Below are 26,660 nucleotides of genomic sequence, written 5' to 3'. Positions count from 1 at the left end.
TGTCCAAGGTCACAAAGCTGGTTAGTGGCAGCCAGAATCTAGGTCTCCTGATACTAGTCACCTGGCCTTCCTACTACACCACTGACATTCATCATTCATTCATTTTTATGGATGATAAATTAAATGCAAAATACTGTGCTAGGTGCTGTGGGTGATCCTGATTTATCAGACACAGATCCTCCTTCTCTCAAGGAACATAGGAACTAGTGGGGTAATAACCGTAAGTGTATAGTCAGAGATTGGGATGATAAGGTATGAATAAACTATTATGTGACCTGGTGAGGATCAATGGAGACTTGGTAGAAGAGGTGACAATTCAGCCGTGCTCCAAATGGCACAAAGGATTTGTACATAAATCTTAGGGTTTAAAATAGGCAGTCCAGGGTTACAATAAGGTGAGCAAAGGCCTCAGTAAATTCTAGGAAGTTTCATTTTTTCATTACAAGGGCCATCTCTCACCCTGCGAATCTTGTAGATTTTATTGTTCCCTCCAGAATGCTTGTCCTGGAAACAATTCATGTAACTTGCCTGGTGGCCTTGCTTGATTCACTCCAGGCCGAGTGAAGGACTGCTTCCCGTTTCCATGGTTCCCTGCCCACCCACTTTCTCAGGGCACTTATGACACATCTCTAGTATTTTACTTCTTTGCCCCGCACCCTCCTCCCTGTTTCTGATCTTGAGAGAACAAGGGCTACGCGCACAGTGTATCCTCAGCCTGAGTACAGTGAGAAGTGCACAGCTGCCTCACAATTTGGGGTGAAGGAAGGGAACACCTGGCATATCCTCTCCTTTCTTCCTCCAGCAAACGCCTGCCTACTCCTTCCAGATTCAGCTGTGAACATCACGTTCTCCATGCACCTGTAGCTGTTTCTACCGCCTCCCAGCACACAGTAGGCACAGGACAGAAAGCCTGTGTCTGATTCCTCTCTGTGACACCTGGGCCTGGCACGTAGTAAGCGTTCCACAAATGCTCGCCGGATGAATGGAGACCTTCCGACATTAGGCGGCGGATCTATGGCGGGGTTTCCTTGGAACCAGCTCCACCTCTCTCCGGGTAGAATCCCAGCGGCTGGGACCGCGGCACTCAGGGCATGACCCCCTCCAGCCACACTCCCTCTCGAACCAGCCAATGTCTTCCCATCCGCCCAACGGGCGGCGGGCCCCCATCCCCACGCCCCCACCCCACTCCACGCAACCTCGTCCCAGCTCCTCTCTGGGCGGCACCTCGCGGGCCGCGCCGCCTACGATTGGCCAAACACGGCATAGCGCCATCTCGGCCTACGGCGCGGTGCGCGCCGTCATTGGTTGGCGGAGGCGGAGGGCGGTGACGGTGGGCGGGGCCCCGTCCTCTGGTCCCTGGCCCAGGCCTAGCCCATCCTCCGCGGAGGCGCACGGGGCCTGGCCATCAACTAGGGCTCCCGGCGGTTACTCTGGTTACTGCCGGAGCGCCGCGCTGGAAGGCTGCCGCCGCCCGCGAGGGATGCTGCTGAGGAGTCGGTCGGGAGCTCCCGCCGCCGCCGCCGCCGCCTCTGCCCTCTAAGGGTAGCGCTGTGGAAACTGCCGTGCAGCAGCTGGAAGGTTCGGGGGCTGGTTCCTCGGGAGCCGCGGTGAGGTGGAGGTCTCGAGGTAGGGGCTGCGCTTCCCTGCCCTAGAGCCGCAGTCTCCAGTCCGAGGCCATCTTTGGTGGGCGAAGGCGGCCCCGGCGAGAGAGGAAGCTCACTCCTCACCGCCGCAGCCCTTGCGCTTTCCGACCCGGCTGGGCCATCGCTGTCGGACGAGGCGAAGCCGCGTTTTTCCCAGCGCGAGATATTTCTTTGATGTTTCTCCCCCTGTTCCTCTTCTGAAAGGGCACCTGCTGCTGGTGAGAGAGAAGAGCAATTTTACTGCACGACGAGCCAGCAACAAAATTTAAAACATCATCCGGAATAGCCCCCAGGACCCTCCTCGCCTTACCAAGAAAAAAGGGGGGGTGGGTGGGAAATACATGGATTGCTTGAAAGGGGAGAGTCTGGTCGGGAGCTGTTGGAGCAGGAAATTTTTAAATACTGTTTTTTAAATCCTGGAGAACGTTCCCCTCTTCTGATACTTTTATACTAACTTTATATGATTTTGTAAATTAGTCCGATTTGAATTGTAATCCTGTGACGGTGTTTACTGGACTTTGGCCGGTCCCCCGTGCTACTTTTGGCAACACATTTTGGGGAGAACATCTAAACACCAAAACCCTACCAGAAAAGATCGGATCTGAACATTGACCCCGTGTCACCGAAGAAACCTTTAAACCATGTGGACTTTTCTTGGCATTGCCACTTTCACCTATTTTTATAAGAAATGCGGAGACTTCGTCTCTCTGGCCAACAAGGAGCTCTTGCTGTGCGTGCTGGTGTTCCTGTCGCTGGGGCTGGTGCTGTCCTATCGCTGTCGCTACCGGAACGGGGCCCTCCTCGGGCGCCGCCAGAGCGGCTCCCAGTTCGCGGTCTTCTCGGATATTCTCTCAGCCTTGCCTTTCATTGGCTTCTTCTGGGCTAAATCCCCCCCTGGATCAGAAAATAAAGAGCAGCTCGGGTCTAGGAGGGTAGGTTGAATTCAAAGTGGGCAAATGAATGAGTGTCTTATATTAAAATTCGGACTGGGGTTACTCAAATGTAAATATTCTAATTTAAAGGGCGAGAGGCTGCAGGTTAGATACTGTGGTAGGAATTCTCATATAGCTGGTTTTTTTTTTTGTTTGTTTGTTTGTTTTAAAAGCTCTTGACTGTTCCTTGGCTAAATCCTTGAGGCTCTTAGGAATGATTGAAAAACCTTTGTTTCATTTAGTGTTGGTGGTGCCAATGCTAAATAAAATTGGTTTGATTATGGATGTTGATTTGATTATGAAAGTTGAAATGTTTGCATCACTAGGACAGAATCACCATCTGTGATGGAAAAAAATTTTTTTTTAAATTTAAATCCTTTGGTAAGGATTATGTTTGAACCTGGGAAGAAAGAAACCCGCTGCAGGTTAAGTCTGAGGCTTATAAGAAGGGACAGCTGCCTGGGGAAAGTCACAGAACAGTCGGAAGAGCTGGCAGAGTAAAATGCTCAGTGTTTTAAAGTCTTGGGCAAAACACCCTGCTCTCCCCATGTCGGCGGAGCCTTCAGTAAATCAAGGTCCTAAATCAAGAGACTAATTAGTGTGTGCAGTTCAGCCATGTTCCTAAATCAAAGGTGGGTCTTCAAATACACGTGAAGTTATGATGATCCCTGCAAAGACAGCAGAGGAGGGCAGTGGTGGGAGATGAGGGGGGAAAGGTTGTCGAGGCCAGAACATTTCGGGCTTGTTGCCCTTGGGTGTTTATACTTTTTCCCAAGAGCACTGGAGGATTCTAAGTATGGAAGTAATGCTATTTGATTTTTACCTTTTAAGAAGCACATTCCAGTTTCTGTGTGGAGGATGGATTGTAGGAGTATAAGAGTGGAAGCAGGGATGTGGGGTAAGAGACTCCAGCAGTAGGCCAAGTAAGGGACGACAGTGACTTGACGTTAGGGTGTGTGGCCTACAAAATAATTCACTCTTTGAGGGTTCTGGATCCCCATCATTTTCCTGTATCTGCAGTACAGATCAGCACGGTTTGCAGAAGAGGTGGGGGCTCGGTTTAGGAGTTTTGCTTCACCACTGCTGACTGTGAGACCTTTGGCAAATTGCTTAGTTTCTGTAAGGATCCGTTGCCTCTTTTAGGTGGGAACAGCACTAACCTGGCTGGTAGTTAGCGAATTGAATGATTTAATGTTTGCAAAATGCCTGGTTCATAACCGTGATAAATAGTAGCTATTAACATTAGTCTAAAGGTAGTCTCCGTCTGTTAGGAACCTTTGGAGTGGTGCTGAATTCAGTGATAGGGTGGGTGTGGGTTGGAGGAATGGGAGGGGAGGGAGAGGGAATCTTTAATCCTCAAATTGACGTCTTTGGTATCTTTGTCTGAGATAATGTCCCTCAAGGTCACTGAGCACTGGTCCAGGTGGCTGGAATGTTGTCATACCGTAGAGAAATTTGGGGGTAGGAAATTGGATTACCAGCAGTCACTGTTGGTTCCACTTTGTGAATACCTCCGGCTTTCTGCTTATTTCCTAAATACCTGGGAGTTGGTAGACTGTAATGAGTACTAAGTTCCCATTAGTGGGAACTACGAATCTACTGACCAGGCTCTGAAAGGCGTAACTTTCTCCAGAGTTCCCCTTCCAGGATTGTGTGTGTGTGTGTGTGTGTTTAACAGGGAAAATTTAGGAAGAAAAACTAATAACAAATGGGTAAGATGACAAAAGGGGCTTTTCTTGCTCTCAGAACAGTAATTTAAATATAGACAGTTGCTCTGGCCGTTAAGAAATACTGAGAGTAAGAGTCGACTCTATCGTGAAAAGATAATTTCTCTGAGAGAAATTATAAAAAAATAGAATGGACAGGAAGGCCCCAGTCCATTATAGAAGCTGAATGAATATTAGAATCACAGAGAATTAAAATTCTAAAGGATTTTAGGTTTTATCTCCTTCCTTTTTTATTAAAACCCTGTCAAAATGGCATTAAAACCCTGTCAAAATGGCTTTTAGTCTTAATCGATAAGGTCAGAGAACTCAAGGAAGATGGTTCCTTGCAACTCTGTATCTGAAATGTATTCATATTTGTGAATCCACATACCAAGAAAAAGTACTTATTACAGTATTGAATTGGTACTACCCTGGCGGTCCAGTGGTTAAGACTCTGTGCTTCCAATGTAGGGGACGAGGGTTCAATCCCTGGTGCAGGAACTAAGATCACACATGCCGCGCAGCACACACGGCTAAAATCAAAACAAAAGAAACAAACAATATTGAGTTATTCATTAAAAAAAAAAAGTAATAGGCACTGTTATGCTCAGTGGGCATAAATCTCTCAAAACAGGCCTTTTTCATCTTCTTATAATCAAAGTTAAGGTTTTTACTGTCAGCCCAATGAGTGATAGGTTTAATGTTTGTCCTTATTCCTAAACTGGAGGGCCACTTGTTTGACTAGGCTCTCTTAAGAGTATCAGGATAGGGGAAAAGGGAGGTAAATTAAATATATTCTTATATGTAAGGACTAAAATTGTGAACAGGTCGAATCCCAAGGGACAGAATGAGTTATTCTCTTGGAATTTTAAGTTAAATAGTCTCAATTAATAGATCAATAGCCAGGATTTGACAGTTTTTTGTTATATAAAAGTGATTTTAGATTAAGGTAGATTTTTCAGATGAAAACCCAGAGGGAGAAAATAAATATGAATAGTTGAAATATCTACAGGGTGCTGAATAATTTGCAACATGAAGTCATATCAGAAATTGTGCATGAGACTTCCCTGGTAGCACAGTGGTTAAGAATCCACCTGCCAACGGGACACGGGTTTGAGCCCTGGCCCGGGAATATCCCACATGCCACGGAGCAACTAAGCCCGTGCGCCACAACTACTGAGCCTGCGCTCTAGAGCCTGCGAGCCACAACTACTGAGCCCGTGTGCCACAACTACTGAAGCCTGCGTGCCTAGAGCCTGTGCTCCGCAACAAGAGAAACCACCGCAATGAGAAGCCCGCGCACCTCAACGAAGAGTAGCCCCACTCGCCACAGCTAGAGAAAGCCTGCGTGCAGCAATGAAGACCCAACTCAGCCAAAAATAAAATAAAATAAATAAATTAATTAATTTTAAAAAAAGTTGTACATGATTTGCATCTGGTAGATGCTCAGTATATATTTGAAGCATTGAATAATTAATGATAGAATTTTCCCTGTAAGTCTTTGAAGCCCCTTGTAAACATTTTTTATATTTGGCCTATTATGGATTTATAAATATGTGACAGCATTTTCTAAATATGTTTGAATGATGGAATATAATTTAATTTTATTGGGATATTACTATATGTTTTTGTTTAACCAACATTTTGATATCATTGTTTTTTATATATGATCGGGATTTAAAAATGTAACAGTTCATTTGGTTTGATAATGTTTAGGGTATAGTTTTTACTTAAGATGCAGATGTCCAGTGTGTCTATATAGTAGTAGTATGATTTAAAGATAACAAATGTGGCTACATAATTCACTTTTTTTTAAAAAAACAGTGCAAAAAAGGAACCAGTATTTCAGAAACAACCTTAATAGGAGCAACTGCCTCTACGTTGATATCTTCTCAAAATGATCCAGAAATTATCATCGTGGGATCTGGTGTACTCGGCTCTGCTTTGGCGGCAGTGCTTTCCAGAGATGGAAGAAAGGTGACAGTAATTGAGAGAGATTTAAAAGAGCCCGACAGGATACTTGGAGAATTTCTGCAGCCAGGTGGTTATCATGTCCTTAAAGACCTGGGTCTTGAAGGTAGGTTCATAGTGATTTTTAGGAGTTATGTGGCATAAGCAGGCACTCTTTGCTATGACTGGTAAAAAGGTATTCCATTTTATTTTCATGTATAAAAGTTACTCTATTCATTTAGCAACAAATTTGCATGAAAATGAGAGCAAAGGAGAAAATAAACATGAGGAGATATGAAGTAGCCTTAGTGAGATAAATGAAGTGGCTAAAAAATTGTAATGGTCAAAATTGAAGACTGGAAAACCAGAATGAGGGCATGAAATTTAGTGAAAGGTGAAGGGAACTATCATTTGTAGAGTGCATATGGTGTACCTGTTATAGAACCTTTTTTTAAAGCATCATTCATCCATTAACCCAGTGCTTTTTAAATACTACTCATTTAGGAAATACTTACATTTGCTGTATGCTTTGTATGAGGTGCTGTACTGGGTGCCAAGGCTATACTAGTGAACAAGACAGATCAGCTATCTACTCTTGGGAATCAAAGTATAAAATATAGGCCCAGGCTGTGAATTGAGAAAGAGCTTGCTTGGCATGTAGGGTAGGCAGTATGTTGTAGTAATTACCAGCATTGATTCTGGCACTAGATTGCCTGGGTTTGACTACCACCTCAGGTACATAAAAAGCTGTGTGATCTTGGCTAAGTTACTTAACCTCCTGTGTATTAGTTTCCTCATCTGTAAAACTGGCACACTTAAAAGAGTCCTTGTCTCATAGTTTAAGAGGATTAATTGAATTCATAAAGACAAAGCATTCAGAACAGTTCCTGGTGTGTAGGAAGCACTATGTAAATGTTTGCTATTTTGTTCAATGAACTGAAAAGGAGACCAGTGTAGCCAGAAAGTACTGGGTAATGGGGAAAGGAGAGTGGCTTGAGATTAAGGTTGGAGAGGTAGGCAGCTGCCGGATCATGCAGGGCTTTGAAGGCGGCGGAGCAGGACTATGACAGGATCCTGTTCACGCCTCTATAAAGGCTTCAGACCTCTGACAGCTACTCACAATGACAAACACATCTTATATCCTGACTCAGTACCTACAAACATACCTAAATCTGACTGCAATTTTACTTTTTAAATACTTGTCATGATTTTACCCAAGTATACAATTCACAGCTCGAAAGTCATTTCACAATTTACCATTGAGTCACATCCTGCAGTTTGTAGAATGCTGTTTTAAAAGAATGTGTGGATATGGTGTGGTGAATAGCCTCCAAGACTGTGGTGGTGGGGTAGCAAGAGTCAACTCAAGGAGTCTAGTGGGAGCTCATTGCTAAGTCCGAATGACAGATGATGGTGTTTGGACTAGTATGGTAGAGAGGATGTAAAGAGAAGTGGACAGATTCATGACCAAATTAAGAGGCAGGAATGGCATGACTTACTAAAGGATTGATGTGAGGTATGAGAGAGGGGGTGTTAAAAAATGATTCCTAGGTTTTGATTTGAACAACTGGTAGATGGCGGTGCTGTTTGCTGATAAGAAGACCTAGAGAGGAACAGGCCCTGGGAGGAAGTTGGGAGACCTGTTGAGATATCCAAGTGGAGATGTTAAGTTGAATATATGAATCTCGAGTGCAGAGGAGTGAGTGATTTGAGCTGGCTGGAGTAGACATTTCAGAGATGTCAGCATATTGGTAACACTTAAAAGCCACAGCAGTGATGGAGACCAGCTCAGGAGAGTGTGCAGGGAGAAAAGAGAAGACAGAATAAACCAAGTCCTGGGAAACTGATGTTTAGAGATTGGGCAAAAGAAGATGAGCTTGCCAGGGAGACTGAGCAGGAGCCGGCAGAATGGCAGAAAAGAGCCAGGAGAGTTTGGTGTCCTTAATCCAAGAGAGGAAAATGTTTCTAGCTGGAGGGGACGGGTACGTATCAGGAAAGGAAAGGAGCCATGTCATGGTTTGCTAATGAAGGGTCAGGTAAGATGACCCTCAGGTAGAGAAAGGGCCATTGGATTTGGCCATTTGGAGGTTGCTTGTGACATTGACGATGTTTCAGTGGAGTTGTGTAGACGAAACCTGGACTGAAGTGAGTGGGAGATTAAAAAATTTGAGACTAGAAAACTACTCTCGAGGAGTTTTTCTCTAACAGAAAACAGAAATGGCAGAGGTGAGATGCAGATGTGAGGATAAAGGAGGGTGTTTTTTTTTTTTTTTTAATAAATTTATTTATTTATTTTTGGCTGCATTGGGTCTTTGTTGTGGTGCGTGGGCTTCTTGTTGTGGTGGCTTCTCTTGTTGCAGAGCACGGGCTCTAGGCGCATGGGCTTCAGTAGTTGTGGTGTGTGGGCTCAGTATTGTGGCTCTCGGGCTCGAGAGCACAGGCTCAGTAGTTGTGGCGCATGGGCTTAGTTGCTCCGTGGCATGTGGGATCTTCCTGGACCAGGGCGCGAACCTGTGTCCCCTGCACTGGCAGGCGGATTCTTAGCCACTGTGCCACCAGGGAAGTCCCCAAAGGAGGGGTATTCTGATACTAGATAGAGCATGTTTGTGTGGTGACAGAGAAGATAAAGTTGAGAGGGAGGCGACTAAAGGGGTTACATTCATTCCTTCATTTAACAAATATTTATTAAGCATTGGCCGTATTGTAAGTACTGTTCTGGGTGCTGAGGCTACAGTAGTGAACAAAACAAAGATTCCAGCCCTCATAGAGCATACATTCTAGTTGCTAGTGTAGAGGGTGGTGATAAAAGATGAATAAATAAAAATTAGAGTATATGTTATGGTTATAAGGGCTTTAGAGAAGAATCAGAAAAGGGAGATAGGGAGTTGAGGGTGGTGTGTAATTTTTAAATAATGAAGTGGGAGAAGGGAAAGCCTCGCTGAGAAGATGACATTTGAGTAAAGGACTGAAGGTGGTGAAGGAGTAGCCCTAGGGCTATCTGGAGGAAAGGACTCTCTCTCCAGGCAGAGAGAGAATCAAGGGGAAAAGCCTAGTGGGAGGAGTGAGCCTGGCCTCTTTGAAGAGCGAGGAAGGAGAATCGTGTTGACTTGAGTGGTGTGAGTTATAGAGAAAAGGTCAGATGGGCAATGGGGGCTGGATTCCATTGTGGCCCACTATATGGATTTGGCTTTTACTCCAAAGGGAAGCCACTGGAGAATATTAAGAAGAGGAGTTATTAGACTTCACATTTTAGAAGTATGATTAGAAATATTATTTTAAAATATTCTTGTTATTGTGTAGACAGAAGAGTAGATCATAAAGTGGCAAGTCAGAAGCAGGGAGACCTGTTAGAGGATTATTGCAGAATCAGTGAGAGTTGTTGGCTTGGACCAGGGTCGTAGCCGTAGAGGTGGGGGAAGTGGCCACATTCTGGGAATATATTGATGTTTGGAAGGAAGAGTCAGTAGGACCGGCTGATGGATCAGATGTGAGGGATGAGAGAAAGAGAGGAGTCATGGTATTTAAATGAGACGAGACAACATTGCCCGGAAGAGGTCCAGGACGACCCCTGGGGTCAGTGAGGTGAGCAGGAGCCAAAAAAGAGGACCGAGAAGGAGCAGATGAGGAGGACAAGCAAAAGACTGCAGGGCTCTGGACCCACGTGGAGAGAGTGCATTGTGAAGAAGGGAGGTCCGCCTCTGTCCTTTTAAGTTTCCTAACCATCACCCTCCATGAGAGGGTCACTTGAGGCAGATGTGACAGTATCCTGAGACAGGATTTTGTTACCTTTATGGTTGAACATCAGGCAACTGGAAATGCCCTCAGACTAATGACTGGATATAGAATCATTTAGAAATCTAGCCTCAGGGGATATGTCCAAGGTTGTGGCAACAAACCTCAATGGGTTCTTATAGGTAGTTCATGTAAGGGTGAGGAGAGCCATGCAAGAGGGAGGGGAGCCACTGAGGTATTTTAGCCAGTCCACACATCATGCATACCTTTAATATCATAGCAAGAGTCCTTTTTAACATTCATTATGCTGTCAGTTCCCCCTCAGGTGTGATGAGCTATGGATAATAGAAGCCCTTGAAATAGTTACTTTTTGGAGTGTAGACTTTTAATATAATACCGACTGACCCATCCTGGTGTGTGGGTTTTTAATAAGTGAATTGATTGCCCTTTGGCTTAAGCTTAATATCTAGAACTCTTCAAATGAATACATTATAATTTAAATGCTATAACTTTATAATAAGTCTCATTATCCAGTGGGGAACCTCCTCCTCACCTCACTTTCTTTAGGATTATCTTGACTTTTCTTGGCCTTTTTGCTTTTCTATATATAAAATTTAGAATCAGGTTTCAATTCCCATGAAAACAAACCCTGTCAAGATTATGACTGAAATAGCACTAAATGTCTAGCTCAGGTTTAGAAAAATTGTCTTGGACTTCCTATCCATGAATGTGGTATACTGTCCATTCAGTTAGGTCTTGAGTGTATTTAAATAAAATGTCATAAATCTTGTTTGTGTTTTGTTATATTTATTCCTTGATTCTGATATTTATATTTGGACTTCCATAAGCGATACCTATTTTATTATGCACTGTATACTCATTTTGAGGTTCAGACTTCACACCAGGTCATGGTACAAAGTTATGATTGTTTTTCTTATGGATGACTCCACCCATGGCCTATGGTAGATGGCTTACTTCCATGCCATGTCTCAGGGCGTTGAATTGAGTTTTTCTGGTCTCTGTCGTATTGACAAGAAATTTACGTATGGTGCCAAGTTCCAACGTCCATTGCACGTGGGGGCCCCTACCTCCTATCCAGGAGTGGCCCTTATAACTCCAGCCTTTTAGGCTTGTGGTTCTGATACCCTTATGCTGTTGCCTTTAAAACTTGCTCACTGGTTTGACTTTGAAGTTGCTTTTCATTTTTAGCATATGCAGTTTTTTTGTTGGTTTTGTTTTTTAGCTTGCCTTTTTATAGAAAGCAATTCTGCATTTTTCAATGTGGAAGAGTTTTCCATGCCAGTTTATCTGATATGTTGATAGTAGTAGTCTAATATTGGAGCTATATGGTTAATAGTTAGTGACAGCTCTAAGTCCCATCACTGTCTTCAAAGTTATTAACTAGTATTTGTGAAGCCTGCATTTCATTAAGGTTTAGGGTGCCATCTTCCTGCCTGCTTAAGAAAGTAAAAGTGCCAAAGTCTGTCATATTCGATTTCATCAATAAAGTAGAAAGAAAGATTTTTCAAGAAATCTTAAATTAGACCTTATTTATATACTTGACTTAGGATAATTTACCTGAGGAAAAATTTTACTGTGCTACTATATGCTTTTCACATCGTCTATATACTTTTCACATTGTCTGTTGTGTTCTAAATTGGACTGTTTTAGCATTTAAAGTTCTTCCATAATATAATTATGGCTTAAGAAAAACAAGCTATCTCAGTAGCTGACAAAACAAAAGTAGAAATACTAGATGGGCTTTAAACATTTAGGTCAGTAAAGACTGGCAAAGAGATCCAAAGTGAATACACTGCTAATTGGCAGCTTTTAGGATATATGTGTACTTTTCTCTGAATGAATTTTAACTGGAATAATTTAGAAACCATACCAAAAAACTAACTTACTTTGGTCCTAGGTCAGATGTGTGACAAGTATTCATCCAGCTTGTCCCTGACTGGACTTTAAGTGTGACTAAAAAGCATATCAGAAACTATTTATTTTGATCTTAGCATAGATATGTGATAAAAATTGTTTATTATAAAGTTTTCCTATCATCAGAAATGAAGTTATTTTAATGTACTTAATCCCTAATATATTTTAATGTATTTAAATATATATTATGTGACTAATATACATGCTAAAGTCCACTTTTTCACAGAAACGTATTTCCAATACTGTTAACCATTCTTTATCATAATTTTAAGCCTGTACATAGTAATTTCTCGGTTCATACTTAATAATATACTTTACCTAACTTAGATTCATATTTAGGTTATTTACAGTTATTCTTATTAGAGGTAACACTGTAGTGAACCTGTTTTTGTATACACCTTTAATAATTATTAAAAATATGAATTATATCTTTAGGATGAATATCTTAGATGAATTACAAGACTAAAATTAGGATGCTAACTTCTTCGTGGTTCTTGATAATTATTGCTGTTCTTATTTTCTAAAATGTTATTACTTTATAATATGACCAGTAATATATAAATTTATCCATTTTATCTTTATCTCACTAGCAATTTTGAGAGATTTGGTGTCTTATTGTTTCAGTTTTATTTCATTGATTTTTTTAAATCAAGTTTTGAACATTTTTCCTGATACGTTCAATGTTTCTGTACTACTTAGTGTGAATCATCTATACACTTTTGCCCATTATTGTTAGGGTCTTAATATTTTTCCTATGAATTTTAATGAGTAAATTTTATATGTAAATATTTACCTTTTGTGATATTACGAATTTGCTAAGCCTTGTCTTCCAGAAACATTAAGATTTCTGAAATAGTTATATTAATGTCCAGTTCTCCAAATGGTATCATAGCTTTATGAACACAGAAACTCATTTTCAATGGTCCATGTCCTCTTGGTGCCTGGTGTAACTCTGGGCATATTACAAAATTGATTTTTTTGACCTGAATTGTTTTGCAGATACAGTGGAAGGTATTGATGCCCAGGTTGTAAATGGCTACATAATTCATGATCAGGAGAGCAAATCAGAGGTTCAGATTCCTTTCCCTCTGTCAGAAAACAGTCATGTGCAGAGTGGAAGAGCTTTCCATCATGGAAGGTTCATCATGAGTCTCCGGAAAGCAGCTATGGCAGAGCCCAAGTAAGACTACAGCTTCAAATACATGATGTTAAAGAAACACATTTAAACTTGGCCTTCGTACAAATACTATTTTATACATTTTCATAAGTGTTTGGGTATGGGTTAGAACATAGCTATTATATTAAAATAAACCATAAGTTAGAAGAATGTTAGCTCTTCAATGCCTTTGGTAAGAATATCATATAGATAACTTTCCTTTGAATGACATAGAACTATTGAGAATTTTCCTTTGACTAAATATATGTGATCTTTTATGTGGTTGGAATTTAGAGGGTATGGTTGTTGTAATTAAGGTTTAAGTTCATATGTGCCCATTTGGGAGTTGGGGTTTGTGGTTATGGTACTTTTTATTAAAAGTCAGGTTAGAGAACTTCAAGAGAAGATCCCTGTTCCATTCATATTAAGGACCTAGACTGACAGAACTGGCTGCTTCTCTCTCTCTTTTTATTGAGTTATAGTTGATGTACAATATTATGTAAGTTACAGGTGTATAGTATAATGATTCACAATTCTTAAAGGGCTTCTCCTCTTAATTATTAACTTATATTTGTCTCTAGCCCTATGCATTATAATTGAGGTTTACGTTTTAAACATGAGAACCCTCATGTCATTGGCAAAGGCTTAAGTGTTGACAAAGCAAGTGAACTGAGTGGATTATTCTTAGAACTGAATGAATTTGATATCTATGGAAGTAGAATATGTTCATTGTAGAAAAATGGAAAAATACTCAAAAATATAAAGAACATTGTGAAAATTATCCATGATCCTTCTAACTAGAAGTAACTATTCTGAATAATTTGGTAGATAAATTCCAATTCCGTGTATGAATTTGTGTGGGTATGTAAAATTTTTCTGCATGTATTTTATTTTTTAATGAATGAGATAAAACCTGTTACTTTTTAAAATGCTTTTAAAAATATCATTACATTAGTAATATGTATTCCATTTTAAGAAATTAGAAAATTAAGGGCTTCCCTGGTGGCACAGTGGTTAAGAATCCGCCTGCCAATGCAGGGGACACGGATTCAAGCCCTGGTCTGGGAAGATCCCACATGCCACGGAGCAACTAAGCCCGTGCGCCACAGCTACTGAGCCTGCGTACCACAAATACTGAAGCCCGCACGCCTAGAGCCCGTGCTCAGCAACGAGAAGCCACCGCAGTGAGAAGCCACCGCAGTGAGAAGCCCACGCACCGCAACCAAGAGTAGCCCCCGCTCGCCGCAACTACAGAAAGCCCATGCACAGCAACGAAGACCCAACACAGCCAAAATTAAAATAAATTAAACAAAAAAAAGAAAGAAATCAGAAAATTAAAACCACACCAGTTCTAAAATCCATTAATGATCTCTTTGCTTTTCGTCATTCCAGACCTTTTTCTATGTACATGTGTGTCCATATTACATGGGTAAACTGGAGATAAAGAAAAGGGAATTTTTCATTCCTTATTTAAATTGTTCAGTTGTGCTACCAGAGAATTTGTTTATTTATCTTTTAGCACAAAGTTTATTGAGGGCACTGTGCTGCAGTTACTAGAAGAAGATGATGCTGTGATGGGAGTTCAGTACCGGGATAAGGAGACTGGAGACATCAAGGTGAGATATATCAAATATTAGCTCTTCCTAAGAGATTTTTATTTTCTTTTTCTCCTACTCCTTTAAAAAAGTAGGCTCACCAATTTATTATTCATCAAAGGGACCAAGATCTCTCTAAGCCCTCTGCACCAAATTGAACACATTGTTCTTTAGAGCACTTCAGAATGCTGTTCAAATAACTTCAGAAACAAACACCATGATTTTAACTGTATTAAAAACTGAAATGAGAAATGTACCCTAGGAGAGAAGCAGAGGGGAACTGGAAGATGCAAAAAGGAAGGATTCAGCATAAAAGAAATAATTAGAATAAAATAAACTATTGTTTAAGTAAGAAAGGCAAAAAGTAAGAGAATGTCTGGGGAAATAGCAGAATAAAATAGTTTGCTCCTGTTGGTTTAGTAAAGAAGAGAAAGTCAAAGGCTTATCTGTTGATTCTTCCCGGCTGCTCCATAGGGTAACCACGTCCTAGGAATTATACTCTAATGGGGGCAATTACAAGATAATATAAATACATACATCCATGTGTACAAAAATTCTTCTAAGCCCTAGCCACTAACTGAAAGCTCTATGTGAAGTTAGAAAATTCTAGAATAAAAGAATGTGGTTTGTCCTTGGAATTTGTAATGAGATTCAGTCCTCTATGGGCTGTGCTTGCTTTGTAGCAGTTTCCCCCAGTGTCCATGAAAGTAGCTTAATCCCAGATGGTTTGGATTGTAGGGCTTTGGAGGAAGGTGATCCTCAGGGACTCAAGGGGAAGGGTCTCTAAAGATTGGTTGTGCATTACCTTCAGCCCATGTAACAGCTCCTTCAATAGCATTATCTTCAAATACTCTGTAATGCCCCATAATGTATTTAAATTTGTTCATGTACCTTTTAAAAGAATGTCCTTTTCACTGTGTATTTCTAACCATTTAGCTGAGTATTCTTTGTTTTTGTTGTAGGAACTCCATGCTCCATTGACCGTTGTTGCAGATGGACTTTTTTCCAAGTTCAGGAAAAACCTGATTGCCAATAAAGTTTCCGTTTCTTCACATTTTGTTGGCTTCCTTATGAAGGTACCATAGGAATGCAATTGTAGGAAATAAAAGCAACTTGAAACTTGAAAATTATTAAAATATTTTATTTATTTATTTTTCTAGAATGCACCACAGTTTAAAGCAAATCATGCTGAACTTATTTTAGCTAATCCGAGTCCAGTTCTCATCTACCAGATTTCACCTAATGAAACTCGAGTACTTGTTGACATCCGAGGAGAAATGCCAAGGAATTTAAGAGAATACATGACTGAAAACATTTACCCACAATTACCTGGTAAGAAATAGTATTTCACTGCTATTGTAATCTACTGTCTGCAAGCAAGTCTCACAAAAGGCCCTTCATTTCCAGTTCTCACTGAAGCTTTGTCTAAATTAGGCCAAAGATAAGGATGGCAGGTGAAAAATTCATCCAGTCAGTCAGCTACACTGGAGCTGAATGAACTATTTAAACTAGCACATAAAAAAAAAATCTCCAAGTAAAAAAAATAGTTTCAATGTATTTTTTCTTAGTAATAATTATAGTTTTCTGAATAATCATTAATAGTGGCATATATGGTATTTTTTAAGGTAATCTGGATAGCAGTCTAGGTATGTGAATTCTTGAAATAGCTCTTATACTTAATTACTTCTTGTGCTTGGTTTTCGTAGAAATGATAGCTACCATATATTGAATGTCTACCATATAAGGGGTGTTTTACTAACATAATTGAATGTCTACACAACTACCCTATGAGGCAGGCATTATCATGATCCCCATTTTACAGATGAGGAAACTAAGATTCAGAGAGGTTACTTAGCTTCTCCAAATATAAACCTTTAGTAAGTGGCAGAGCCAAGGTCGAAAGCAGGTCTGTCTGGCTCATACATCTCTGCCCTCAGAACATGAGGGCTATAGGGGTCTTTCAGACATCTTTGTAAAACACTCATTAAAATTATTATTTTTTGAGAATAGGAAGATGTAAGAAAGAAATATAAACAAATTATTAAGAATATTGATAAAATTGAAGGGAAACCCTGCTTGCCAGTTATGATATGATTATAGTAATAGCACATTATCCTTGGTATGAGTACGTTTTGTTTTAATATTCTGTTTTTTAAGTTATTTTTTAAATTAAGCAAAGTTATTTTTTAAACTAAGTGAAAGCACTCTATTTAATAATTAACAGAATATTAACAGAAATTAAGGTATACATGGACCAATTTAGATTTTTAACAATGACATTTTCAGCACTTCAATACATTTTCACTCAGTTAAGCCATTTTTGAAGCTTTCAGATGGAAAGAATGAGTTATGCATATTTAGGAAAAGGATAGTTCATAATGTGATATTTTTAGCATTCTTTTTTTATATATTCCCCCAATCCGAAACTTAGTTGCAGCAGACTGCCCTGTGTAGTTTTATGCTCATATTAGTTAAGTTATGGAAATTCTCCTCATTGTAGGAAGGAATAGTTTCAGCATAGGCATTCTGCTCCTATATTCCCAGATTACGAATTGTATGAAAAGAAAGTTTATTTTCTATACAAGTAGAAGCACAAAACTTTAAAACTGGGAAGTATCTCAGAGATAAGCTAATCCAGCTGTTTCATTTCTAGATGAAGAAACTAAAGCTCAGAAAGGTAGTGCTCTATACATCTTACCCTTTTTCTACTGTACATACCTCCTGCTGTTTGTGAATTGGTGGTATATTTCATCTGATCTTATAGAATATGGTGGTGACAATAAATTAGGTGTTAAATATATGATACCTAGCATTTAACATTTGGAAGAGAGGTGGGTGGTTTTTCTCCCTGTCTCATCTCATCTGGATTTGCTTCACTTTTCCTCAAGTTTTCTGGTTTACCCAGCTCTATGTTTATCTATTTACATTAATTTTCTCTTAGATTCCTTAGTAATTCCTTAGCTTGAATAACTAGGTGCTTAATGAACGATTTTATTAATAATTAGTTCTTGAATTTTTGCAAGGGATATATGTAACAACCATAACAGATGTGTAGTAGGTATTTGTTTATTCTTGATAAGAAAATGTGATAACTTGAAATTGGAATGTTATAAACCATTTATTTGGTGGGGTGGGCTTTACTGCAGATCACCTGAAAGAACCATTCCTAGAAGCCACTCAGAATTCTCGTTTGAGGTCGATGCCAGCAAGCTTCCTCCCTTCTTCACCAGTAAACAAACAAGGTATTATTTTATTGGACTGATTTTATAAAAGATATTCCAAATATTCAAATTCATTACTCCAAATGACATGTATGTGGTACAGTTTGTAACATGTGGTACGGAAACTTGATTACTGTGGAGTAATGCATTAGTAATACCAAAATTAGTTTTATATCTATTATTTAATATTGAGTACATATAGGTCACTGTTCTAGTTATTGGAGATACAACAGTTAATTAAATACAGTCCTTAATCTAGAGAAGGCAGTTTTCTAGTGAGAGATATAGACAGATAATTTCAGAACACTGCTGATAAATGCTGTAATGAAAGCCCACTCATGGTATCCCCGATTCACTGCAAAGGGGTGGGGTGTACAAGGCAGGGAGGGGAGCCTGTGAACTGGGAAGGGTGATTAGGGAAGACATTGCTCTGGAAACAGAGCTGGACTTGGGGCACGGAGGGTGAGTGGGAGCTCATCAGGTGGACAGTGAGATGAGGGGCTTTTTTTTTTTTGTCTGCGTTGGGTCTTCATTGCTGCCCGCGGGCTTTCGCTAGTTGTGGCGAGCGGGAGCTACTCTTTGTTGCGGTGCATGGGCTTCTCACTGCGGTGGCTTCTCTTGTTGTGGAGCACAGGCTCTAGGTGCACGGGCTTCAGTAGTTGCAGCACGTGGGCTCAGTAGTTGCGGCACGTGGGCCCTAGAGCATGCAGGCTTCAGTAGTTGCGGTGCACAGGCTCAGTAGTTGTGGCACACGGGCTTAGTTGCTCCGCGGCATGTGGGATCTTCCCGGACCAGGGATTGAACCCACGTCCCCTGCACTGGCAGGTGGATTCTTAACCATTGTGCCACCAGGGAGGTCCCGAGAGATGAGGGACTTCTAAGTAGGCAAAAGCTAGGATGGCCGAGAAATGGTGGCACTTAAGTGAACTCAAGTAGCTTCCTATGGCTGGAGCATAGGATAGGTGTCAGAGTGGTAGAAAGGTAAGATATTTATTTAAAGTTTAGTTTTAATCCTTTAGACGATGGAAAGTCATTGAAAAGTTCTTTTTTATAATAGCTTTATTGAGATATAATTCACAAATCATATAGTTCACCCATTTAAAGTGTACAGTTCACTAGTTTTTAGTGTATTCATAGGTCTATGCAACCATCACCACAATTAGTTTTAGAACATTTTTATCACACCAGAAAGAAACCCTGTACCCATTAGCAGTCACTCCTCATTTCCTCCCAGTCCCCAGGCAACCATTAATTTACCTTCTGTCTCTATAGGTTTGCCTCTTCTGGATATTTCCTATAAATGGAATCATACAATGTGATCCTTTGTAACTGGCTTCTTTGAGGTTCATCCATTTTGTAACATGTATCAGTCCTTCATTTGCTTTTATGGCCAAATAATATTCCATGTATGGATATGTCAGTACTACATTTTGACTATCCATTCATCAACTGATGGACATTTGGGTTGTTTCTACTTTTGGTTCATACCTGTGTGTGAGTTGTTGTGTGGACATTTATTTTCATTTTTTCTTGGGTATATACCTAGGAATTGAATTGCTGGGTCTTATGGTAACTCTGTTTAACGCTTTGAGCAACCACCAAACTGTTTTCCAAAGTGGCTGACCCATCTTACATTTCCATTAACAATGTATGAGGGTTCCGATTTCTCCACATCCTTGACATGTTATTATCTGTCTTTTTGCTCATAGCATCCTAGTAGATGTGAGGGGATATCTCACTGTGATTTTGATTTGTATTTCTCTGATGGATAATGATGTTGAACGTATTTTCATGTGCTTATTAGCCATTTGTGTATCTTCTTTGGAGAAATGTCTGTTCAGACTTTGTACATTTTTTAAGTGGGTAAATTAAAAAAAAATTTATTAAGTTCTAAGAATTCTTTATTCTAGATATAAATCCCTTATTAGATATATGATTTGCAACGTTTTTCTCTCATTCCATGGATTGTCATTTTGGTTTCCTTGATGGTGTTCTTTGAAGTTTTTAATTTTCATGAAGTCCAGTTTATCTGGTTTTTTCTTGTGTCACTTTTTTTTTTTTAATTTTTATTTATTATTTATTTAATTTTTTAGCTGTGTTGGGTCTTCGTTTCTGTGCGAGGGCTTTCTCTAGTTGTGGCAAGCGGGGGCCACTCTTCATTGCGGTGCGCGGGCCTCTCACTGTTGCGGCCTCTTGTTGCGGAGCACAGGCTCCTGATGCGCAGGCTCAGTAGTTGTGGCTCACGGGCCCAGTTGCTCCGTGGCATGTGGGATCTTCCCAGACTGGGGCTCGAACCCGTGTCCCCTGCATTGGCAGGCAGGTTCTCAACCACTGCGCCACCAGGGAAGCCCCTCTTGTGTCACTTTTGATGTCATATGTAAAGTCTTTGCTCAACCCAAAGTCATGAAGATTTACTCCTATATTTTCTTCTAAGAGTTTTATAGCTTTAGCTTTTACATGTAGGTGTTTTGATTCATTTGAGTTAAATTTTATGTATGGTATGAGGAAGGGGTTCAGCTTCTTTTGTATGTGGATATCCAGTTGCACCAGCCCCACATGATGAAAAGACTATTCCTCATTGAACTGCCTTGGCAGTCTTGTCAAAATTTGACTGTAAATATAAGAGTTTATTTCTTTCAACAGTATTTTGTAGTTTTCAGAGGGTAAGTTTCACATTTCTTTTGTTAAATTTATTCCTAAGTATTTTACTCCTTTTCATGCTATTGTAAGTGGACTTATTTTCATTTTAAGATTCTTCATTGCTAGTGTATAGAAAAAAATTGACGTTTGCATATTTAACTTGTATCTTGAAACCTTGCTGAACTCATTTATTAGTTCTAATAGTTCACTGAAAAGTTTTAAACAAGGTAGTGGCATGATTAGAGTTTTGTTTCAAAGATATTACTCTGATATGTTGTGGAAGGTGGTTTGGAGGAAAGTTCAGACTAAAGCCTATAGTAAGGCTATTTAATTATTCCATGTAAATGATGATGAAAGGCCTGAACTAAGGTGTGGCAATAAAAATGGAAGGTAAAGAATGGATTTGGGTAACATCTAAGGTGAAGAATGCATGAAACTCAGTGATTAATGGTGGTAAGAAAGAGTGAGGTCTCTTGATGGGTCCCAGGTTTCAGGCTTAGATAATTTTGCCACCTATTTGCTGACATTGGAAATACAGGGAAAAGTGTGTAAGTTTAGAGAAGTGTGGAGAGATGGTGAGTTCACTTTTGGACATAGTGTGAAGGGCTGGGAGGTCATTTGAGTGGCCGGGTGGAGCCCCATTGAAAACAGGAGTGTGGAGCCCTGAGGAGAGGTGTGAACGGGAGCTGTCGCTATACTGTGGTTCCTGAACATAAACAGCTATCGTTTGCTATGGAAAAACATGCATCATAAACTACCAATCATATGAACAAACTATACTGCAAAGCAGAATGAAAGCCAGTGCCAAATCGATATAAACAGCATGCTGTGGGAACATATCCTAGTTGGTGGGATTGGGAATGTTCCATGGAGAAAGAGAAATAAAAGCTGGTTATAGTTTGTGGTTTTTAGTGAAGGTATTAGACTAATACATAAAAAACTTGGATTAATATTTAGAATATACCTTTTCATAAATATATGTGTATTCTATAATTAGTTATAAATGTAGTATATTGTGACATTACAGAAAAAAATTATCCATAATTCTGCCACGTCGCCACTATTATTATGGTTGGCTATTGCTCTCAGAGACAAAATTAAATAAATGCTTTGTTTAACTGTCCCTCTAAGTCATAGGTCATTTGCCAGGCTGACAACTGATGGGAACCTTAGTCAGGAGCTTGGTCAGGAGGTGCATCTCGAGTCAAAGTGCGGAGCTTTCTGCTTCTGTAGTTTTGTTTTAAGGGGGCCTAATTTTCAGCTAAGATTCAATCAAGGCTTATTCTCTTAAATTAACTTCTGATGGTTTTGGAATATCTGCCTATTCCCTTAGAACCATACAGACATCTCTCTATAACATGCTGGCAGCAAATATTACTGTGAAACGTCAACGACCTCTCGATTTTTTTCCCTCATGGAAGGCTTGCTTTTTATGCGTGGATGCCTGTACGTTCTGTTTTTCATGGAAGGGGCCTTATAAATATTTTGACATTGTTTGACTTAATCTTAGGGTCACATGTGAGCTTCTTGAGGGCAGGGACCATGTTCTTGTTCTCACTGTATCCCCAGGGTCTGGCACATATTAGTTACCCAATAAATATTAATTGAATCAACTCTTGAATTTTTGCCTGAATAAATTTTAGTCATGATTTAGTCCCTTGTATTTTCACATTCTCATTTACTAGCTCACATTCAAAATGTTTATAAATTAACAGAGTAGTCTTTTTGTCTTAAAGGATGCTCCAGGATGATGTCATAATCTACTTTCTCTCTTTTTATAGGTGTTCTTCTTTTGGGAGATGCATATAACATGAGGCATCCTCTTACTGGAGGAGGAATGACTGTTGTTTTTAATGATATAAAACTATGGAGAAAATTGCTAAAGGGTATCCCTGACCTTTATGATGATGCAGCTGTTTTCCAGGTAAGATATTATCCTTTGATAAAAATGTCGTCACAAAATAGATTTCTTTCTGGGGCCTAAGAGGAATGGGGCTTTGAAGGGGAGGTCTGTACCTAGGAGCCTGGTCCTTAGTAAGTGATTCTTAAGCAGTCTTGTTCAGGATTAAGAACTTGACTTGTCACCTATGAATCTTTTAGAATTTCTGTACTTGGATATTATATAACATTGGATTACATGGGCCACTTAGCTTCAGAGATGTAACTCATTGCTCTGGAGATGTTTTTTTTTGGTGGGTGTGTAAATGTTGAACCAAGGCATAATTACTTGTACAATAGTCCTCAGGATACCTATCAGTTTAGGGGATTATAAACATTAGTCTGTGCTCTTTCTTTCTCTTTCCCTCTACCCCCTTCCCCTTCCTTCCTTCTTCCCTCCCTCCCTCCCTCTCTCCCTCTCTCCCTTCCTTCCTTCCCTTTACCATATAATAAGTGATCTTTTTTCTTTTTAGGCCAAAAAATCATTCTATTGGACAAGAAAAACGTCTCATTCCTTTGTTGTGAATATCCTTGCTCAGGCTCTTTATGAATTATTTTCTGCCACAGATGGTAAGTGCAGATATTTTTAAAAGAATATTGCTGAAGTGCAGATTTTTAGCACAGGAAGGGAACTTAATTACAAAAAAGTTAGTGATTAGGCCAGAAATAGAAATGTTTCCTGAGTTTGCTAACTTCCAAGTTGGTAGTCCTTTTTAACTCAACCCTTGAGCAAGACTTTTTCTAATCATCATGTATCCATCACTTTGTGTGGAAGGCTGTTGCTTCCGTAGACAGCCTTAATAGCAATACCTCAATAATGTGTCGTCATTCACCCCTCTGGTCCAAATCAGATGCATAAGATTGTGATGCAAATCTTATGCAAATGCATGAGACTGTGATGGAAGATCTTTCTGGCCATGAATTAAAAGGCAATATAGTTGTTAATCTTTTTCTTCCTGAACACTAGTTTCAATTTCTTTTCAAAGTAGTATTTTGTAAAATGAATATGAGCTTCATATCAAGCCTAGATTTTGTCTCCTGTTAAAGTGCACAAGCAGAAATATTCCCACGCTTTTGTTTTTGTTTCCATATGAGGTGATGGTCAATCTCTACATTAAGGAAAACATGACTTAGCAGAAACAGTGGCAGAAATGGAGGAAAAGGCATCTGTGCCACCTCCCAACCATGGCCGTGTACAAATTAGTGAGTGGTAGGTTAGTAAAACTAGACCTTTAGGTTTTCAAGAATAAATATAACTTGAATCTCATCACCTCAGGTGTTTACAACAAAGCTGTTTCTATGACCTGGCTGAGGCCCTAGCGATCCACACTTTGGTGATCTGATTACAAAGGACGATACAGTACAAGTACTTCCTGCAGCGTCTCTAGCCATCATTCTTGCTAAAAGCAAAGACAACTTATTGTGATTTGCCAAGCAAATCTCTTGCTAGTTGAGCATGGAAGTTACAATGGCTGGTTGGGCAAGAAAAGAACTAAATTTGGAGTGTTTCTAAGCTCTTCTTTCTAAGCTTTTCTAAGCTCTTGAGTTTCTTACATGATGAGTTTGAATCTGCCGACAAAACAACATTAAAAAAGTTACGGAATAGTGGAGGAGGAATGAGCTTTATTGGAGTAAAAGGTTACCTGTCGTATCCTTTTTCATCTTTTGTAAAGAAAGAACAATCTAGGCATACTTGAGAAGAACATTGGTTCTGTACTATTAAAAAGGTTATTGATTGATTATATTATGTTGTGAGGGTTTAATGAATTATTTCGAAAAGTATAAAAAATGTACACATATAAGGCATTATTATTTACTCTTCACAGCTGTTCTTTTTACTTGATAATTTACTGCTCAGAGATATGGATCAGGCATCTTAGAGACTGGGGATCTGGTTTCTAGAACTGTGTTTTTATAAGAAAAGTTTACAAAGTAGTTTGCATCATTTAATGAATTTACAACACAGTCAAGGAAATAGCTTTTTTTTTTTTTTTTTTTAAATAAAGGGCTTTTTTTTTAGAAACCCTCTCGCAGGGTTTCTTTTTTTTTTTAAAGAAATTCACGTTCTTTTATTTATTTATTTATTTATTTATGACTGTGTTGGGTCTTCGTTTCTCTGAGAGGGCTTTCTCTAATTGTGGCAAATGGGGACCACTCTTCATCGCGGTGCGCGGGCCTCTCACCATCGCGGCCTCTCTTGTTGCGGGGCACAGGCTCCAGACGCGCAGGCTCAGTAGTTGTGGCTCACGGGCCTAGTTGCTCCGTGGCATGTGGGATCTTCCCAGACCAGGGCTCGAACCCGTGTCCCCTGCATTGGCAGGTAGATTCTCAACCACTGCACCACCAGGGAAGCCCAAGGAAATAGCTTTTAAATAACTCTAAGACCTACATGTTTAGTAATTATTTACTAGCAGAAAAAGTTTATTCACACTTAAATTACTATGTGTAATGTTACTTATGAAATTTAAAGGAAGTCTTGGGTTGCTGAAATGCAACTAGATTTTTTAGAAATTATCTGTAAGGTGTAATTAAATGTTACACATTCATTTTTTCTGACATTTCATTAATACCCAACATAAATGTGTGGAAAATTTGATCGGGAGTAATTTTTAACTTTTATTTTAGATTCCCTACATCAACTAAGAAAAGCGTGTTTTCTTTATTTCAAACTTGGTGGAGAATGTGTTGCTGGTCCAGTTGGGCTGCTTTCTGTGTAAGTTATTTCAATGACACAGAGGAAACGGATGTTCCAGGTTTTCTTAGGACAGTTGGGTTTATGAATGACTGCAAGTCTCTCTCCCTTATGCCTTTTGCCATTTTATCATTCAGTAGTATCCCAAACAAAACGCAGCCCAGAGAAATGAAAAAAGGCAATATTTAGTGCTGCATTTTTGTTCTAGGAAACAGGGTTGATTCTATGGGAACCATGATTAATAGAAGTTTATATTTAGAATTTAATTTTGTTGGGACTCATGAAACTCAGTAACAGTTCTGATGGTGCAGACATATGTAGAATTATTCTTGGAAAGTCTGCAAAATGAAATTCTTTAAGATTTTTCTCCCTCATCTGCTATCTTAATGTCAACACTGTTATCTTTTGAAAAATCTAGACTCAACAAGCCAGGCCATCCAGCTATTTCAGACTGAGATCTCAAGATTAGTGAAAGAAAACAGCTCAAAACATACAATTTAATAAACTAAGAGGAGTTACTGGCTTCTCTGACAGGGGTGAAGTCTAAGTAGTTTCTTGTAAGAAAAAAAAAATTTTAATTTGTCCCTTAGCTGGCAGTTACAAGCTTGTAAAGTCTCCTAAAATATAGAGTGTGTGTGTTTACCTTTACAGATGATATATAATTGGAACCTCTTTATGAGTCAACTTTCATTTCCAGGTCTTACTAATATATATGTATATATACTTTTTATCTTTCCTATTACAGATTGTCTCCTAATCCTCTGGTTTTAATCGGACACTTCTTTGCCGTTGCAGCCTATGCCACATATTTTTGCTTTAAATCAGAACCTTGGATTACAAAACCCCGAGCCATTTTCAGTAGCGGTGCTGTATTGTACAGAGCATGTTCTGTAATATTTCCTCTAATTTACTCAGAAATGAAGTACTTGGTTCATTAAGCTTAAAGGGGAACCATCTGTGAATGAATACTGGGAACTTGCCAAGTCTGAAGAGACTTGGAAGAGATGTACATAGCACAGTACTATACCGCTTCTAAAGTGGGGAACTCTTGGACCAAGATTGGGATTAATTTGTTTTTGAAGTTATTTGTACATAAACATGTAAATATATACTTTAATTTGCAATTTCAAATGAAGGGTAAAATAAGATAGATATGTAAAAGAAATGATTGTTACCATAAATTAGTGCTAACACTGAGGAACTGCAGTTTGTCTTTTGAATTCAGTATTTGGGATGAGTTATTATGGGACATGCAAATAAAATGAAGAACGAACTCTCATGTCTTTTTGTCTCGTGCTGTGGACTTCTTTACGTAACTTCATGAAAAAGAAACCAAAGTGGGATGGAAAATGCGGAGGGAAACCTATTCTGTTAAATAACTCCTGACGTTGGGGAAGTTGCCTTAATATCTCTGGACCTTATTTTCCTCATCTGTCCACCTGTCTTTCCTCACTTATCCAATTGGATAAGGTTCTCTTCTGAGTTCTTGGAAAATATCACATTTATATGGAAAGGCAATC

General features: G+C 39.5%; 1 protein-coding gene across 1 annotated transcript; it reads left to right on the top strand.

The window, feature by feature from the left end:
- Window positions 1–1,379: 1,379 nt before the first annotated feature.
- Window positions 1,380–26,421, top strand: SQLE (squalene epoxidase). Its single transcript, XM_036830294.1, has 11 exons — window positions 1,380–2,575; window positions 6,106–6,358; window positions 12,898–13,078; window positions 14,574–14,670; window positions 15,612–15,725; window positions 15,810–15,981; window positions 17,796–17,891; window positions 22,292–22,434; window positions 22,922–23,018; window positions 25,074–25,161; window positions 25,886–26,421. Exons 1-11 carry the CDS (start codon window positions 2,285–2,287, stop codon window positions 26,076–26,078), a joined length of 1,725 nt encoding a protein of 574 aa, XP_036686189.1. The 5' UTR covers window positions 1,380–2,284; the 3' UTR covers window positions 26,079–26,421.
- Window positions 26,422–26,660: the final 239 nt, after the last annotated feature.

This window comes from Balaenoptera musculus, chromosome 17, assembly GCF_009873245.2.
Source record: "Balaenoptera musculus isolate JJ_BM4_2016_0621 chromosome 17, mBalMus1.pri.v3, whole genome shotgun sequence".
Lineage (NCBI taxonomy): Eukaryota > Metazoa > Chordata > Mammalia > Artiodactyla > Balaenopteridae > Balaenoptera > Balaenoptera musculus.
Note: the sequence above shows the minus strand (reverse complement) of the source record. Positions and strands in the feature narration are given on the sequence as shown.